General features: G+C 48.6%; 1 protein-coding gene across 1 annotated transcript; it reads right to left on the bottom strand.

Moving 5' to 3' along the window:
- KCTD11 (potassium channel tetramerization domain containing 11) lies at nucleotides 1-15840 on the bottom strand. The gene is made up of 3 exons (XM_080979938.1): nucleotides 15760-15840; nucleotides 7573-8667; nucleotides 1-1042 (listed from the first exon to the last, which is right to left on the bottom strand). Exon 2 carries the CDS (start codon nucleotides 8643-8645, stop codon nucleotides 7662-7664), a length of 984 nt encoding a protein of 327 aa, XP_080836064.1. The 5' UTR covers nucleotides 8646-8667; nucleotides 15760-15840; the 3' UTR covers nucleotides 1-1042; nucleotides 7573-7661.
- Nucleotides 15841-16962: the final 1122 nt, after the last annotated feature.

Genomic DNA, 16962 nt, shown 5'->3' with positions numbered 1-16962 from the left:
TTTTATTAAAAAGCAAGCTTTATTCTACTGCGACACCGCGGTCAACCTCCGAGGCCGACACACCTGCTCACCGTCAGCGGCGGGAGGAGGATGGTAGTGACTCTTATCCCGAAACAGATGTTTGGCTCTCTAACCGAGGAGAATACAGACCACACAAAGGGCACTAAGAATAATGGGGCATCTCCAGGTGTGCTGAGAACCACCGTGGCAAATGGAATATTTTTCTTCCAACAGGCCCAGGCCGTTTCCGAAGGAGGGGGTGCGCATCTCCACCACCACCACCGAAACACAGCTTCGAAAAGCAACTATCTAGATGTTCTCGTGTCGAGGGAATGATGTGAGGAAAATGTGAAGTTTTTACCCACTTAGCAACCAGGAAGTCTGCTAGACCAGCCTTAGCCAACATGGCGGCCTGCCGATGGGACTACAACTCCCATCATGCCCCGCCAACGCGACGCTGAGGATGATGGGAGTTGTAGTCCGGAGGCCGCCAGTTTGGCGAAGGCTCGCCTAGGCAGTGGCCAACATTCCCACCACCTGAGAAGTGTTTATGTGCCTAAAAAAAATATAAGGTAGTCAGAAACAAGACAACAGGTCTAAATCCAAAAAGCCACAGTGCTCCTTGCAAAACCAAACCAGATTGAAACCGGTTTCATCATTAAGACTCCAGGCGCACCCAAGAAACCCTCAAAGGTTCCATTTTGTGAGTGTTAAAAAAAAAAATGCTTTTTGGGTTTTCCAAAAGGCACACGATTGCTAAAGCCAGGAGGCAGCCCGTTTCACCCTAACGTCGAAGTGTCCTCAGTGAAAAGCGTTAACAAATGTCTGTTTGCATGGCGATGAATCTTCCCCCTAAAAATGCACTTGTGTGTTTCAAAACCCATCCATCCATCTGCAGCCCATTCTCCCCTTTGTAGGGCTTTTGGTTGCTGTGGTTCTAAGGTGGAAGATTTGGGTGAGGTGAGGCAGGACGAAGAACCCCAGAAATTCAGTTCAACTGTGGGAACTGGAAGCCGAAGGCACAGGAGACTTTAATAAAAACCTAGAAGAAAAATAAAAAAGAGACTGTTAAACTTTGGGAATCATAGAGCTGTAGAGCTGATCTAGCCCAGTGATGGCCACACTTGGCCTTCCAGCTGTTTTGGGACTACAATTCCCATCATCCCTGACCACTGGTCCTGTTAGCAAGGGATGATGGGAGTTGTAGTCCAAAGACAGCGGGATGGAACAACGACCCTTAAAATCCGTTTCCAGTTGCCTTAGGAAAAACTCCTTGAAATTACCACACAGATGGCATTGCACTCCTTTGGAAAAGTCTAAAATGTTTTCTTCCGTTGCTGCTGGAGGGGTTGCGTTAAACTTGGCACATATCATCACTTTAATTTTGACAGATATGATCAATATTACAGTGGTACCTCGGGTTACATATGCTTCAGGTTGCATAAGCTTCAGGTTACAGAGTCCGCTAACCCAGAAATAGTGCTTCAGGTTAAGAACTTTGCTTCAGGATGAGAACAGAAATCGTGCTCCAGCGGCAGCAGGAGGCCCCATTAGCTAAAGTGGTGCTTCAGGTTAAGAACAGTTTCAGATTAAGAACAGACCTCCAGAATGAATTAAGTACTTAACCTGAGGTACCACTGTACTAAAGAAAAAGATTGTTTGCTGCCCAAAATTAACATTACTGATGATTTTTTGATGACACAGATGTAGATATGTTGTCAAAAATATATATAATGGTCTTATGTGCGACCGGTGCAGCACAAATAGGAATTGCAACTCAACAGAAAACAGTCCCAAATCTTATCCCAGAGACTTGATAACACTCCCTCTGGAATATGGCTATCATAACAGGGAAAAAATAGGGATAATTTGAGATTTCAGAAAGGACTGGAGCCTGTCTCTCAGGTCTCCCGATGTTCTGGGACTACAACTCCCATCATCTCTGGCTAGGAATGATAGGATTTATAGTCTGTCTGGGAACCCAAAGCTGAGGCTGGCACTTTTCATATAACTGAATTTGATAATTGGACAACACGGATATTCTTCACTTTGTTATTCAAAACCATGCGCCACGATACTCATTCCGCGTGCCTATTTTATAGCTGGAACGCTTTTCACCTTTCAATTTCCATCTGTTGTCATGGCTGTTACAAAATGAAATAAATCTCAACCAGAACAGAAGGGAGAGAGACTGTGAGCCCCATTGAACTGAGCTCCCCACAGGACAGACCCATAACAAAGGCTGGCATTCTGGGAGCAGGCAACCCATAATACAATAGCCTGCTTGTCAGCCCAGAAAGACAAAGATCAACCTCCCCACCAGCCATCTGGCCTGCCCGAGGTACCACTCTGAAACGAACCCGAGTTCTAAAGACGCCAATAGGAGAGCCAGAATGGCTCAGTGTTCGCCTTGACACACCTCAACCCATCTCTCCCCCTGTTTGGAACAAGACATGCACAGTTCTGGTTGCCTCGCCTCAAAACGGAGATTGTTAAGAGTTGGAAAAGGTCCAACCCAAACAGTCAAGGGGAGGGAGCAACTCTCCGATGAAGAAAGGCAGTTTCCCTGTTTGTTGTTGTTGTTTAGTCGTTTAGTCGTGTCCGCCTCTTCATGACCCCCTGGACCAGAGCACGCCAGGCCCTCCTGTCTTCCACTGCCTCCCACAGTTTGGTCAGACTCATGCTGGTAGCTTCGAGAACACTGTCCCACCATCTCAAAAGCAATGACAAACCCAGACAGCATCTTAAAAAGCAGAGACATCACCTTGCCAACAAAGGTCCGTATAGTTAAAGCTCTGGTTTTCCCAGTAGTGATGCATGGAAGTGAGAGCAGGACCATAAAGAAGGCTGATCGCCGAAGAATGGATGCTTTTGAATTCTGGTGCTGGAGGAGACTCTGGAGAGTCCCATGGACTGCAAGAAGATCAAACCTCTCCATTCTGAAGGAAATCAGCCCTGAGTGCTCACTGGAAGGACAGATCCTGAAGCTGAGGCTCCAAGACTTTGGCCCCTCATGAGAAGAGAAGACTCCCTGGAAAAGACTCTGATGTTGGGAAAGATGGAGGGCACAAGGAGAAGGGGACGACGGAGGGCGAGATGGTGGGACAGTGTTCTCGAAGCTACCAGCATGAGTTTGACCAAACTGCGGGAGGCAGTGGAAGACAGGAGGGCCTGGCGTGCTCTGGTCCAGGGGGTCACGAAGAGGCGGACATGACTAAACAACAACAACAACAACAAACAAGCTATAGCTTAGGGCCTCACTCTCTTGGGGGCCCCCAAAAACTTTAAAGGGAAAAAACCTGGATGTACATTTCCCAAATATAAGATAAAAAGCAAATAAAATAAAACCTGCCTGCAGCAACAGGGTTTTGTGTTGTATAGGCTCCTAGGATGTAAGTCATGGGCCCCGCCTGCTCCCTAAAATATCACTGGTTTGCTCCTTTCTATATATAGGGTGCCTACATTCTGCATGGACTGGTTGCAGGGCAACATGGGCAAATGGCTTGAGATACCTATGAGGTCCATCAATGACCATATAGCATATAGTCCAACACAAAAAACAGTGACAATTTGTTGTTGACAAAGGACAGCTGGACGTATAAAGGGCCCCGTTACCTTCAGTAGCTTAAGGCCTCATCAAACCTAAATCTGGCCCTGTGGGTGGGGTATAAATTTATTATTATTATTATTATTGAGAAGAGGCATGTTTGAACAACCATGGCAGGAGTTTATAAGATTTTGCCTGGCGCGGGAAAAGAGAAAAGTTCTCCTCCCTCCCTCTCATAATGCTAGATCTCGCGGACATCGCGCGAGGCTGAAGGCTGGCCGATGCAGGGCAGATAAAAGGAAGTCCTCCTCCATAGTTGACCTGTGGAACTCCCTGCCACAGGAAGCGGCGAGGGGCAGCTTTCAAAGACAATCAGAGAAATTCACAGAGGAGAGGACTCTCGTTTGGGAGGCAGCAAATGCTTCTGAATATGAGCCGCTGGGAATCGCAAGAGGGGAGAGGGATCTTGGGTTCAAATCCTGCGTGTGAGTTTCCCTATTGGTTGACCACTCTGAGAACAGGAGCCTGGACTAGATGGGCCTTGGCCTGACCTGGCAGGCTCTCCCTATGTAATAAATAAATAAATAATAATAATAATAATGGAACCACAATTCAGGTGGAAGTCCTACTCTATCGCCCAGACTCCCCACCCCCATCCTTGCTGCTAAACCCACTAAACACAACCAGCTCATCTTGCTTGGGCTTGGGAGGGGCCCAGGTGACCGGCCCCCTCCTTCCCTTTTGTAAAGACAGGTTGGCCGACTTTGGAGGAAGCGACGCCCAGATCCTAGCAACACTCTCGCCCAGGTGAGTCAGCGCTCCCTGGTATCCGGCCTCTGAGACAAGCCAGAAATTTATCTCGAACACTTTCAGGAACAACAAGGGTACCACTGCACACGTGCAAAGTTCCTTTCCCTCTTAAGGGAAGAGCCGTGTCGACAACATTAAGCTCAATTGGTGTGACTCCATATGAGGTCGCTTTGAGCATTCCAACCCAGCCAAATGGGCAGGGTATAAATAAATTTATTATTATTATTATTATTATTCCTTTCATTCCCTTACTATACTTATGCTATCTGAAAAAGTGTGCATGCACACGAAAGCTTATACAGTGGCACCTCGGGTTAAGTACTTAATTCGTTCTGGAGGTCCGTTCTTATCCTGAAACTGTTCTTAACCTGAAGCACCACTTTAGCTCATGGGGCCTCCTGCTGCTGCTGCTCCGCCGGAGCCCGATTTCTGTTCTGAAGCAAAGTTCTTAACCTGAAGCACTATTTCTGGGTTAGCGGAGTCTGTAACCTGAAGTGTATGTAACCTGAGGTACCACTGTACCAAGAACAAACTTAGTTGGTCTCTAAGGTGGGACGCGGGTGGCGCTGTGGTCAAAACCACAGAGCCTAGGACTTGCTGATCAAAAGGTCGGCGGTTCGAATCCCCGTGACGGGGTGAGCTCCCGTTGCTCGGTCCCTGCTCCTGCCAACCTAGCAGTTCAAAAGCACGTCAAAGTGCAAGTAGATAAATAGGTACCACTCCGGCAGGAAGGTAAACGGCGTTTCCGTGCGCTGCTCTGGTTCGCCAGAAGCGGCTTATTCCTGCTGGCCACATGACGCGGAAGCTGTACGCCGGCTCCCTCGGCCAATAAAACGAGATGAGTGCCGCAACTCCGGAGTCGGCCACGCCTGGACCTAATGGTCAGGGGTCCCTTTACTTTTAAGGTGCTACTGGACAATTTTTAATTTTTAAAAATATATTTACAGTCATACCTTGGGTTACAGACGTTTCAGGTTGCGTTTTTTCAGGTTGCGGACTGCCGAAACCCGGAAGTACCGGAACGGGTTACTTATGGGTTTCGGCAGTCGCACATGCGCAAAAGCGCTAAATCGTGCTTTGCGCATGCACAGAAGCCCCAAATCGCAACCCGCACATGCGTAGACGCAGCGCTGCAGGTTGCGGGCGTACATCCTGTATGGATCACGTTCGCAACCCGAGTGTCCACAGTATTCTTATGCAAACATTGTTCAGCAGGGAGAACGCTTGGCTTGCTGCTCTGACTTTTGACTTCCGATATTTTGAACTCTGAACCTAGATCCAAGTCCTGACGAAAGTTACTGATTTGCCGCATGGCCTCTTAGTTTTTCTGTCCAAATTTGCCTCCGTCTCTCTTCCGTCTAACTGTTCTGAAACATCCACCACAGGTTGAGGAAGTGGGATGTTGGCGTCCAAATTCAGAAATATTTTCCCCAGACTTGAGAGGACCCTGCCTTGCAGAGACCATCTCTGATTTAAGAGGAAGGAAATATTATATACGGTATACCCATAGAGGGACCACGGATAGTTCTTAAAAAACAATTAGTATTCTTTATATATTTTGCCTTTCTCACACACACACACCGCCGAGACCGCGACTCAAGTTGGCCAAGGAGGGAGCAAGTCTTTCTTCTCTCGGAAGGGAGTTCCAAAGTTGTTTGGGGGCAGTCACCACCGAGAAGGCCCTGTCCCACGTCCCTGGGAGGGTCGAGAGACTGAAAAAAGGGTATCCCCCAAGAATCTCAAGAATCCAGGCAGGTTCACTGGGGAGAATGGCAAAAAGTTCATTTTGCATTTCATAAACCGCTTTGAGGTTTGTTTGGAAAAAATAAAAATAAATGGTGCGTACATTTCATGAATTTTAATTTATTTCATAAAACCTATACACCACTTAATTGGTTGTTGTTGTGGTTTTCTTTTTACAAACACACTTCTAGGCAGTTTATGAAATACAAAATACAGTGGAACCTTGGTTGTCTAACACTTCAGAAACCAAACAATTCGGAACCCAAACGCCAGCAACCCGGAAGTGAATGCTTCCTTTTTCGAACAATTTTTGGAAGCCAAAAGCTGCGTTTTTCATTTTTTCCCCCCATTGACTTTGCAGCCAGCCCATTGATCCTTGGTTTCTGAACTTTTCGGAAGCTGAACGGTCTTCTGGAACAAATTAAGTTCAAAAACCGAGGTTCCACTGTACGTTTATAATTTCATAAGGTTTAGGATTTTAAATCCACCTCATTCCTCCTTAAGCCACCCAGGGTGGTTGGGGAGGCCCAGCCAAATGGGCAGGGTATAAGGAATATTATTATTATTAGTAGTAGTAACTTGTCAGGACTTTGAGGTCAGGACTTTCCACTTCCGAGTTCAGAACAGAATTTTACACTGCTGGTTTTGCTGGGTGAAGGTTGACAAGCGTTTAAACATTGAAAAAGTCCTGCCAATGGCCTACTTAGTCCAGAATCCTCTTCTCAACAGATGCCTCCATGGGAAACCTGCAAGCAGGATTCGAACACAGGCCTCTCCCCTCATGCGGTGTTGAGAAGCACTGCTGCTTCCTGCAGAAGAGAGTTTGACCGTTCAGCGCTATGGAACTCGCCCAGCAGATGAAACTGACGGACTATGCAGAATTAGATAAACTAACAGGAAGGATTTGAAACCTGCGGAACCAGAGATTCTCAGAGGACTGGAGTAAATTTACGGACTATTTGAAAAGTGATTGTGATGAGCAGATTACGCTAGTAGGTTTGCAAGAAGTTTTGTAAGGTGAATTATTAGAAATAATAATGGCCGACTCTGGGGTTGCGGCGCTCATCTCGCTTTATTGGCCGAGGGAGCCGGCGTACAGCTTCCGAGTCATGTGGCCAGCATGACTAAGCCACTTCTGGCCAACCAGAGCAGTGCACGGAAATGCCGTTTACCTTCCCGCCGGAGCGGTACCTATTTATCTACTTGCACTGGTGTGCTTTCGAACTGCTAGGTTGGCAGGAGCAGGGACCGAGCAACGGGAGCTCACCCCGTCGCGGGGATTCGAGTCGCCGACCTTCTGATCAGCAAGTCCTAGGCTCTGTGGTTTAACCCACAGCGCCACCCGCGTCTCAATAAAAATGTGTGTGTATATATATATATATATATATATATAAAGGAACTTGCCCATCAAGCTGAATTCAACAAGCACCAACCTTCCCTCCTCTTCCATCATGTCCCCTCCAGTTTCTTACCATCTCCATCTTCCTTTAAGACGGCGCTGATCCTCGCGCGGCGCTGCTACTCTCCCCATTCCCGCCCCCGGCATTTGGTCACATAAGGCTCAGTGCCGGACGAACCGCAAAGAGCGGGCGTTCAGGATATCCGCCGGGTCGGGGAAGACGGAATCCACGCGGAAGCCTTGCGCCAGCGCCACCTTCAGCACCTCCTCTAGGAATTCATGGCCCGTACGGACCTCCCGCCCGCCAACCGCCAGAGGCTGCAACTTCTGCTTGGCGTACTCGGCTACCGGAAGTTCGGCTGGGCGCGGCGCCCACTCCAGGCAAAGGTGGTGGCATGTCTTGGTGTCCACAGGGGAGTAGTCCCACGCCTCCTCGTCCGATTCGTCTTCGTCCGTGGAGTCGCCCGGCCAAATCCCCAGCTCGCCGCCGGTCTCCGAACCGCCCAGCCGCCCCTTCTGCCCTCCGAAATCTCCGTTGCCGACGACGGAATCCCTCACGGAATTCCTCGGGAATTGTCCCACACCCTTCCCAGAATGCCCCTCTTCCACACCACCGCCAGACTGGCCCAGCCGCCTCCGCAGCAAAGCCAGGAAGTGTTTATCGGTGCAGAAAACGTTGGCCGTGAAGATGTGCAGGCAGCTGGAGCTCAGCTCGTAGTTTTGCGGCCCTCGGCGGACGTTGAAGTGCACAAGGCGTTTCCGCACGTCCACGTCGGCGTGCAGCACCGCGTTCCTCCTCTGCCGCCAGCGCTCCGCCTCCACCCGCCGGAGCTCCTCCAGGAGCGGCCGGATCTGGTAGAAGTCCGCCTCGGCCCGCAGGAGGGAGAGCTCAGCGTAGCCCTCGGGCAGGTCCAGCCGGCCGAAACGGAGGAAGTTGAGGATGTGGCGGAAGGCTTTGCCGTCGCGGTCGATGAAGTAGTTGCCGCAGCTGTCGGTGAGGGCCGGCTGGGGGCCGCGGAACATGGCGCCCAGCATGGAGTCGGGAAAGCGGGTCAGGGTGTCCAGGGTGGTGCTGTAGAGCTTGCCGCCGACGTTCAAGGTCACCAGGCCGGGCGTCCGCCCCGGGGCCTCACAGGTGCCTGGCATCGTTGCGAAGGAGGGATTTCACCTGGCGAAAGAAGCATTTGTGATCAAGGTGGCTCACCTGCCAGGTAAATATCAGTAATATCCAAAGGCAACACGATGACCGAGTACAACAATACGATGTCAATATACCGTATTTTTTGCTCTATAAGACTCACTTTTTCCCTCCTAAAAAGTAAGGGGAAATGTGTGTGCGTCTTATGGAGCGAATGCAGGCTGCGCAGCTATCCCAGAAGCCAGACCAGCAAGAGGGATCGCTGCTTTCACTGCACAGCGATCCCTCTTGCTGTTCTGGCTTCTGAGATTCAGAATATTTTTTTCCTTGTTTTCCTCCTCCAAAAACTAGGTGCGTCTTGTGGTCTGGTGTGTCTTACAGAGCGAAAAATACGGTGATCTCTTTATATAATCTATTCAGAACATTAAACAATATAAAATATATACTCTCTGGAAAGCCAAATGAACAGAAATCTTATAAATCTCTGAAAGTCACAAAATGTGTACTCTTGATGGATTCTCTTGAAAACGTAGAACCAAATAAACAGAAGTCTTTTAAGTCTCTGAAAATCTTAAGCAATAGGTCAGAATCGTATCTGGTGAAAACAAGCCGAAAAGCTTTGTTTTATGATGTCCAACGCTGCCAAAGTGGTCCGCAAACAGACGTGGTGAACAGTGATTCCGGATATAACCACTGTTTCGTGGAATTCTTCTTCAGCACAGCAGAAGGATACAGAAATGCTTCAAAAACCCATCTATATGGTCAAAATAAAAAAAATTCTTCCAGTAGCACCTTTAAGAAGAATTTTTCAGTAGCACCTTTAAGAAGAATTCTTACTACTGGAAGAATTTTTTTTATTTTGACTATGGCAGACCAACACGGCTACCTATCTGTAACCCATCTATATGGTGAATGTATAACAACAATTGCTATGGAGCAGTGGTCATAAAGTATGTAAGGAAAGTTGCGAAGGAGGGATTTCACCTGGCAAAAGAAGCATTTGTGATCAAGGGGTCTCGCCTGCCAGGTAAGCATGTCAGCTGCCAGAACGCTTGCAGCCCAGAGATTGAAAGACGCCGAGGTCCCTACCAGAGAGGAATGGCAGACCAAACTGCCAGGCTTCCTCAACCTCAGCCCTCCAGATGTTTTGAGACTACAGTTCCCATCATCCCTGACCACTGGTCCTGCTAGCTAGGGATCATGGGAGTTGTAGTCCCAAAAACATCTGGAGGGCCAAGGTTGAGGAAGCCTGGACTATTAGAGACGACAAAAAAGGCCGCAAAAAATAAATAGATCAGAAACCAGGAAGGGCAAAACTTTAATAAAGAATAGGGGGAAATTCTATCGTACTAGGAAGAACACTGTAAACAACTGAACTCTTTAACAGGACTCAAATAACACTTGCAATATAACAAAGACTTTCGATGTACAGTAATGGATAATTAACTGGATGATGTAAAATATGCAGCAGAAGTCTATAGATTCGAAAGAATCTTGCATTTGTTTTTTATCTATACAGTGGACGCGCGGGTTGCCAATGTGATCCGTGTGGAATGCACGTTCGCAACCTGAAGCATTCGGAACCCGCATCTGCGCATGTGCAAAGCGCGATTTAGCACTTCTGCGCATGCGCAACAGCCAAAACCTGGAAGTAACCCGTTCCGGTACTTCCGGGTTTCGGCGGTCCGCAACCTGACAAAACACAACCTGAAGTGTCTGTAACCCAAGGTATGACTGTATGCGAGTCTGAATGTAAACATTAATTGGAAAAACTGAATAAAAATAATTTAAAACAAGAAAGAATGAAGAATTTGTGGACTGAGTTGTACGCATCGGAGCGGAACAACAGCCTGCTGGGATCAGGCCGGTGGCCCACCGTCCTGTTCACAGGGGGCAACCACACGCCCAGAAGGGAAACCATCTATCAGGATTTGAACACGAGGGCAACTCTTCCCTCCTGCAGGAATCTAGAAGCAGGAAGAACTTTCTGACAGCAAGAGGCGTTTGACAGTGGAACAGACACCCTCACGAGGCGTTGGAGTCTCCTTCCTTGGAAGTTTTGACGCAGAGGTCGGATGTCCATCTGCCATGGATGCTTTAGCTAAGATTCCTGCATTGAAGGGGGTTGGGATGGATGACCTTTGGGGGTCCCTTGCACCTCTACAATTCTGCCTGCAACTGTGAAGTCAGACCACAGCCATCACGTCAAGTAGCCATAAATAGCCACGGCTGGTTGGCGACAGGAGCAGAGACTGTTTGCCCACAAACGCCGAAGGATGTGGAGACAGCAGGAGACTTTGGGTTTAGTAAACAGGGAGTCGTCTTTGTCTATGGAGTTTTCTTGGCAGGGATACTGGAGTGGCTTGCCGGTTCCTGCTCCAGGTGGATCGCGTTTGGTCAAAACTCTCCACTATGACCTGTCCATCTTGGGTGGCCCTGCATGGCATACCTCATAGCTTCTCTGAGTTATTCAAGACCTAGACAGCATCTTGAAAAGCAGAGACATCACCTTGCCAACAAAGGTCCATATAGTTAAAGCTCTGGTTTTCCCAGTAGTGATGTATGGAAGTGAGAGCTGGACCATAAAGAAGGCTGATCGCCGAAGAATGGATGCTTTTGAATTCTGGTGCTGGAGGAGACTCTGGAGAGTCCCATGGACTGCAAGAAGATCAAACCTCTCCATTCTGAAGGGAATCAGCCCTGAGTGCTCACTGGAAGGACAGATCCTGAAGCTGAGGCTCCAAGACTTTGGCCACCTCATGAGAAGAGAAGACTCTCTGGAAAAGACCCTGATGTTGGGAAAGATGGAGGGCGCAAGGAGAAGGGGACGACGGAGGACGAGATGGTGGGACAGCGTTCTCGAAGCTACGGACATGAGTTTGACCAAACTGCGGGAGGCAGTGGAAGACAGGAGGGCCTGGCGTGCTCTGGTCCAGGGGGTCACGAAGAGGCGGACACGACTGAACAACAACAACAACAAAAAAAAACAAAAAACAGGGAGTCTGGTGGCACCCAAAACAACCCCCGGTGCATTGGGTGGGTCCCAGTCTTGTGCCCATGACCACCTCTCTGGGAGAGGCCGAGGACGGGTCGAGGGGCGGAGGGAGGAGAAGGAGCCGATTCTATATCAAGGAGAGGTGCTGCTGGAACAGAGTGCCAAACAACATGTTGACTGGTGTGCGCACACCATCTCCCAGGAAGGAAGAGGGAGAAAGACGCAGAGGTTTGGGCACATGGATGCGTACAGGATTTCTGGAGCAGGGCCTAGAGCCTTGTTCCCTCGCTGCCTTTGCTTTTCCCGTCTGTCTAAGCACATCAACGCACCACCAAGCAGCCGTCCCCAAGGAGCTGCCCTCCAGGCGCCGCTGAGCTACAACTCCCAATGGCCCTTGACTCTCCCCTCCTGCAGTTTCCAACAACTGGGATCCAGAAACATTGCTGCCTCTATTCATGGAGGCACAGAACAGCCATCGTGGTTGACAGCCATCCATCACCCTCTCCTCCTTCGTGAATTTCTCCAATCCTCTTTTAAAGCCATCTAATTTGGTGGGACGCGGGTGGCGCTGTGGGTTAAACCACAGAGCCTAGGGCTTGCCGATCAGAAGGTCAGCGGTTCGAATCCCCGCGACAGGGTGAGCTCCCATTATTTAGTCCCTGCTCCTGCCAACCTAGCAGTTCAAAAGCACATCAAAGTGCAAGTAGATAAATAGGTACTGCTCCGGCGGGAAGGTAAACGGCGTTTCTGTGCGCTGCTCTGGTTCGCCAGAAGTGGCTTAGTCATGCTGGCCACATGACCCGGAAGCTGTACGCCAGCTCCCTCGGCCAATAAAGCGAGAGGAGCATCGCAACCCCAGAGTCAGCCACGACTGGACCTAATGGTCAGGGGTCCTTTTACCTTTAATTTGGTCTCTGCCTGCTGTGGCAGGGAGTTCCACAGTTTAAACCATGCGCCGTGTGAAGAAGGACTTTGTTGTATCTGTCCCGGCTTTGCCGACGTTCACGTTCCTCAGATGTCCGCATATTCTATTGTTATGAGGGAGGGGGAAAAGCTTTCCTCTGTTCTCTTGCTCCCCATCATTCGTTTTATCAACTTCCATCCCGCTGCCTATGACCTTTTCTCTAAACTAAAATCTCAAACGCTGCAAACTTTCTATCCAGTCAGTAGTTTTGCTTGCCTTCTTCTGAGCCTTTGCGTATGAGTAAGCAACTATTCTGACGCATTAAACATGTTGTTAAAGGAGGGGGTGGGAGCCTGTCTGGGGCCCTCCCAATGTTATTGGACTACAACTCCCATAATCCCTGGCTCCCGCCTGTCTGGGGCTGATGGGAGTTGGAGTCCAACAACATCTTGAGTTCCCAGCCCTGCCCCGCAGATTCTTTTCTACAAATAGACCAGAAGAAGCTGAGGTCAAGGCAGTGATTAAGAGCTGAATGCATTTATTTTCCCCGTCCTTTTTGACACCTCGCTATGACACATGCGTGTTTCATCTCAAGACAGGTACTGTATTTTTTGCTCTATAAGACTCACTTTTTCCCTCCTAAAAAGTAAGGGGAAATGTGTGTGCGTCTTATGGAGCGAATGCAGGCTGCGCAGCTATCCCAGAAGCCACAACAGCAAGAGGGATTGCTGCTTTCACTGCGCAGCGATCCTTCTTGCTGTTCTGGCTTCTGAGATTCAGAATATTTTTTTTCTTGTTTTCCTCCTCCAAAAACTAGGTGTGTCTTGTGGTCTGGTGCGTCTTATAGAGCGAAAAATACGGTAATTACTTTTTGCGGCTCGGGCCTCCAAGCAGCAAACATTTAAAAACATAAATACATTACGCCGCTGAAAATTCATAGGGAACTTTTCGCATTCCTCACACAAACACCGACAATGTCCGGGCCTCAGAATCAGGCTTCTGGGAAAGCTTGCTTGGTTGTTTTGCTGTTGTTTTCTCTTTTTTTTTTCAGAGGGGGAAAATGTTTCTAGACCTCAAGGTTGGAAATATGTGACAGGAAGTTGCACAGGTAATCTCAGAGCCCAGGCAGGGGTGGAAGCTCTGCCCCAGAAAACTTGCAATTTTATTTAATTCAATTTCAACAAAGGGAAAGGGGGGAAACTGAAGCAAGTGTGTAAGGAAAATATAATAATAGGGCATTCACTAGAGCTACACACTGGAGGGTTTTTAATCTTCACTGGAAGTTTTTAAACAGAGGTTGGATAGCCATCTGTCAGATTCTTTAGCTCAGGGTTGAACTAGAAGACCCTACAATTCTATTTTATAGATAATAATAATATATTTATACCCCGCCCATCTGGCTGGGCTTCCCCCGCCACTCTGGGCGGCTTCCAACAAAATATTAAAATACTGTAATACAACAAACAATAGATAGATAGATAGATAGACAGATAGATGTGTATATATACACACTTTGTATCATTTTAACACTGTCAATTTTGGCTTCTCCTTTTTTGAATAAATTTTACATCTCCTTGTTTGTAAAGTTTTGATTTTACCAGCATTTTCTTGTGCACATATTACGGGATTTCATGTACAGATTTTCATTGATTAAGTGGCATGTATAAATACCGTAAAATAAAAAGAAGGGGTTTCCTTTGTGTGACTTCCTTCCCAGAGAGCCCTTACAGTTGACTAATCACCTTTCCCCCAAAATAAATTGACTTTCCCTTCTCAAAGATTTCAAAGTTTTGAAGACAATTCATCTAGGCAACCGACCAATTTAAACGTTGAAGTTCTGTAAGGCTGGAGGAATCCTATTTTCAGTCCCTCGGCTTGGAATATGTTTTTTTATTTGGACAGGAGGCGGAGCGAAATATGGGTTCCAATACAATACAACTAGCTTGGGGTCCGAACAGGAAACCTGCAATAAAATTGGGAGTTTTGACAAGGAGCTCAGGGTGTAACTTTCGTGGGGCAGTTCCACAACAATTGAACCAAGCTGAGTCAGCGTATTGGGCGTTGTAGTCCAAAACATCTGGGGAGGGGCGCCATGTTGGCAAACGCCGCACTCAGCTGAGGAAGGGGAAGAAGGTCTGATCAGTTTAATATCGGGGTTGTGGGTTTGAACCCCATGTTTGGCATTGAAAGGGGGTTGGACTAGATGACCCATGAGGTTCCCCTTCCTAACTCTACCCAGTATACCTGAAGGAGCGTCTCCACCCCCATCGTTTGGCCCGGACACTGAGGTCCAGCGCCGAGAGCCTTCTGGTGGTTCCCTCATTGCGAGAAGCAAAGCTACAGGGAACCAGGAGAGGGCCTTCTCGGTGGTGGCGCCCGCCCTGTGGAACGCCCTCCCATCAGATGTCAAAGCAATAAACAACTACCTGACATTCAGAAGACATCTTAAGGCAGCCCTGTTCAGGGAAGTTTTTAATGTGTGACATCTTAGTGTATTTTTGGTCTCTGTGGAAGCCGCCAAGAGTGGCTGGGGAAACCCAGCCAGATGGGCGGGGTACAAATAATAAATTATTATTATTATTATTACAAACTTGTGAAACTTCTTTTAAAAAAAAAAATTCCCCAAGCCAGGAGAGACCCCCCCCCCAAACTTACGGTCAAAAACAACCTTTTCAAAAAGAGATTTTTTCATGGCATACTCTGTAAGCTTTGTGTATAGGTTTTACATGAGTTGAACTTCTAAAGGTCACATGAACAAGGTTTTGAAATTGGATTAAGATATAAGATTATAAGGACGTGAATAAGTATAAAATAATGGAACCAGGAGGGAGAGTGGAGCGAAGCCAATTAAGATATATGATGTGGATTTCTGAATGTGTGTGGTTTTGTTTGGGTTATATAAAATGAATACACTGTATCTAAAACGACAACAACAACAACCCGAAGGGAATGAGATCAAAGCACAATAAGTTGTTAAAACAGAATTAAAAACCTGATCTTCCAGAAAGAGGCTGGCTGTACCAGGAAAAGACTTCAGGGATGGTTGGTGGACTAGAAATATTTCAGCCCAGGAAAAGGCCCCCACCTATCCAACCCAAAAGGGCCTGGGAGTGCCTGGGGGGCGGGATCCTTTGGAGGGGGGTGTCCTAAGGGGGGGGGGAAGGACCACCCAAGAGGAAAACAGGACAGGGGGCCCCGATCCTGCCCGGAGGGGTCGCTGTACCTGGAGCAGAGGCGAGGTCTCTGGGCGGCTCCCGGTGCCGGCGCAGGAAGTGGAGCGCAGCGCTGCGCGCAGCTGAGCTTATCTCGGCGCCGGCCGCGCTTTATAAGGGAGGGACCGGCCGGGGGGGCGGGCAGGCGCCGGTCTCCGCCCCGACGGACGCCCGGGAAGGAGGGAGGGAAGGGACCCAGGCGTCCAGGGCGGGCGTTTTCTCCGCCCCCGCCCCGCGAGTCGCGTCTCACAGGTCTCCCCAGAACAGGTATGGGGGATCCGGGAGCGAGGAGGGGACCCAGGCGTCCTGGCACCCCCCCGACCCTCCAGGACCCCCCCCCCCGTTTCTGCAAGAGGGGGGGAAATGGAGGGGAGGGAATGGGATGGGAAATCTGCAAAACAAAAGAAAAAGCTATCATGTCTTGGGTTGTTTATGTGAACTTTTTGGAATGTCAATCAATGTTTAATAGGTTGTGTTTTAGTGTTTTGTTGGAAGCCGCCCAGAGTGGCTGGGGAAACCCAGCCAGATGGGCGGGGTATAAATAATAAATTATTATTATAATAATCAAATATATGTTTCGAAAAATGGAGGGGAGGTCTTCCAGCGCTCAGGTAGGGGAGATCCAGGAGCCCCGCCGCTTCTGACGTCTCCCCGCTTGCAGGAGCCTCTTAGAAGCGAGGAGGGGACCCAGGCGTCCTGGCACACAACCCCCCTCCCCCACGATTTTCCAGATACCCCTGCTTTTGCGAGGAAAACAATGGAAGAGGAAACATCACAGGAAATGGGATGGGAAGTCGAAAAAAAGAAAAGAAAAATCTATCATGTCTTTGGTTATGTGAACTTTTTGGAAATTTAATAAAATATGTATTTGAAAAATGGAGGGCAAGTTTCCCAGCGGCCAATTCTGTGAGCCGCTAGCCGTGGAAATAAAAAACTCCCTCCTGGATCTCCGCAGTTGGTTTAACCCCCCCTTCTCCAAGCATAATACTTCACTTTCTGCTTTCCATGAAGTTAGAAAGCAGTGTTTCTGAGCATGTGAAGAGTGCCTTTGCCAGAAGCCCGGAGTCTGGACAGGTTGGATAGCCACCTGCCGTCGATGCCTTAGTTGAGATTCCTGCATTGCAGGGGGTTGGACTGGATGACCCTGTTAACGGAGAAATCTGAGGGCTCCCTTGGGCAAGAAACAAGGACACCAGCCAGGAATACCAGAGCAA

This window comes from Podarcis pityusensis (genome assembly GCF_964106645.2).
Source record: "Podarcis pityusensis genome assembly, chromosome: 13".
NCBI lineage: Eukaryota > Metazoa > Chordata > Lepidosauria > Squamata > Lacertidae > Podarcis > Podarcis pityusensis.
Note: the sequence above shows the minus strand (reverse complement) of the source record. Positions and strands in the feature narration are given on the sequence as shown.

What these genes read in the sequence shown, in the direction of transcription:
- KCTD11 (XM_080979938.1), bottom strand. Translation starts at nt 8,645, where the DNA reads ATGCCAGGCACCTGTGAGGCCCCGGGGCGGACGCCCGGCCTGGTGACC.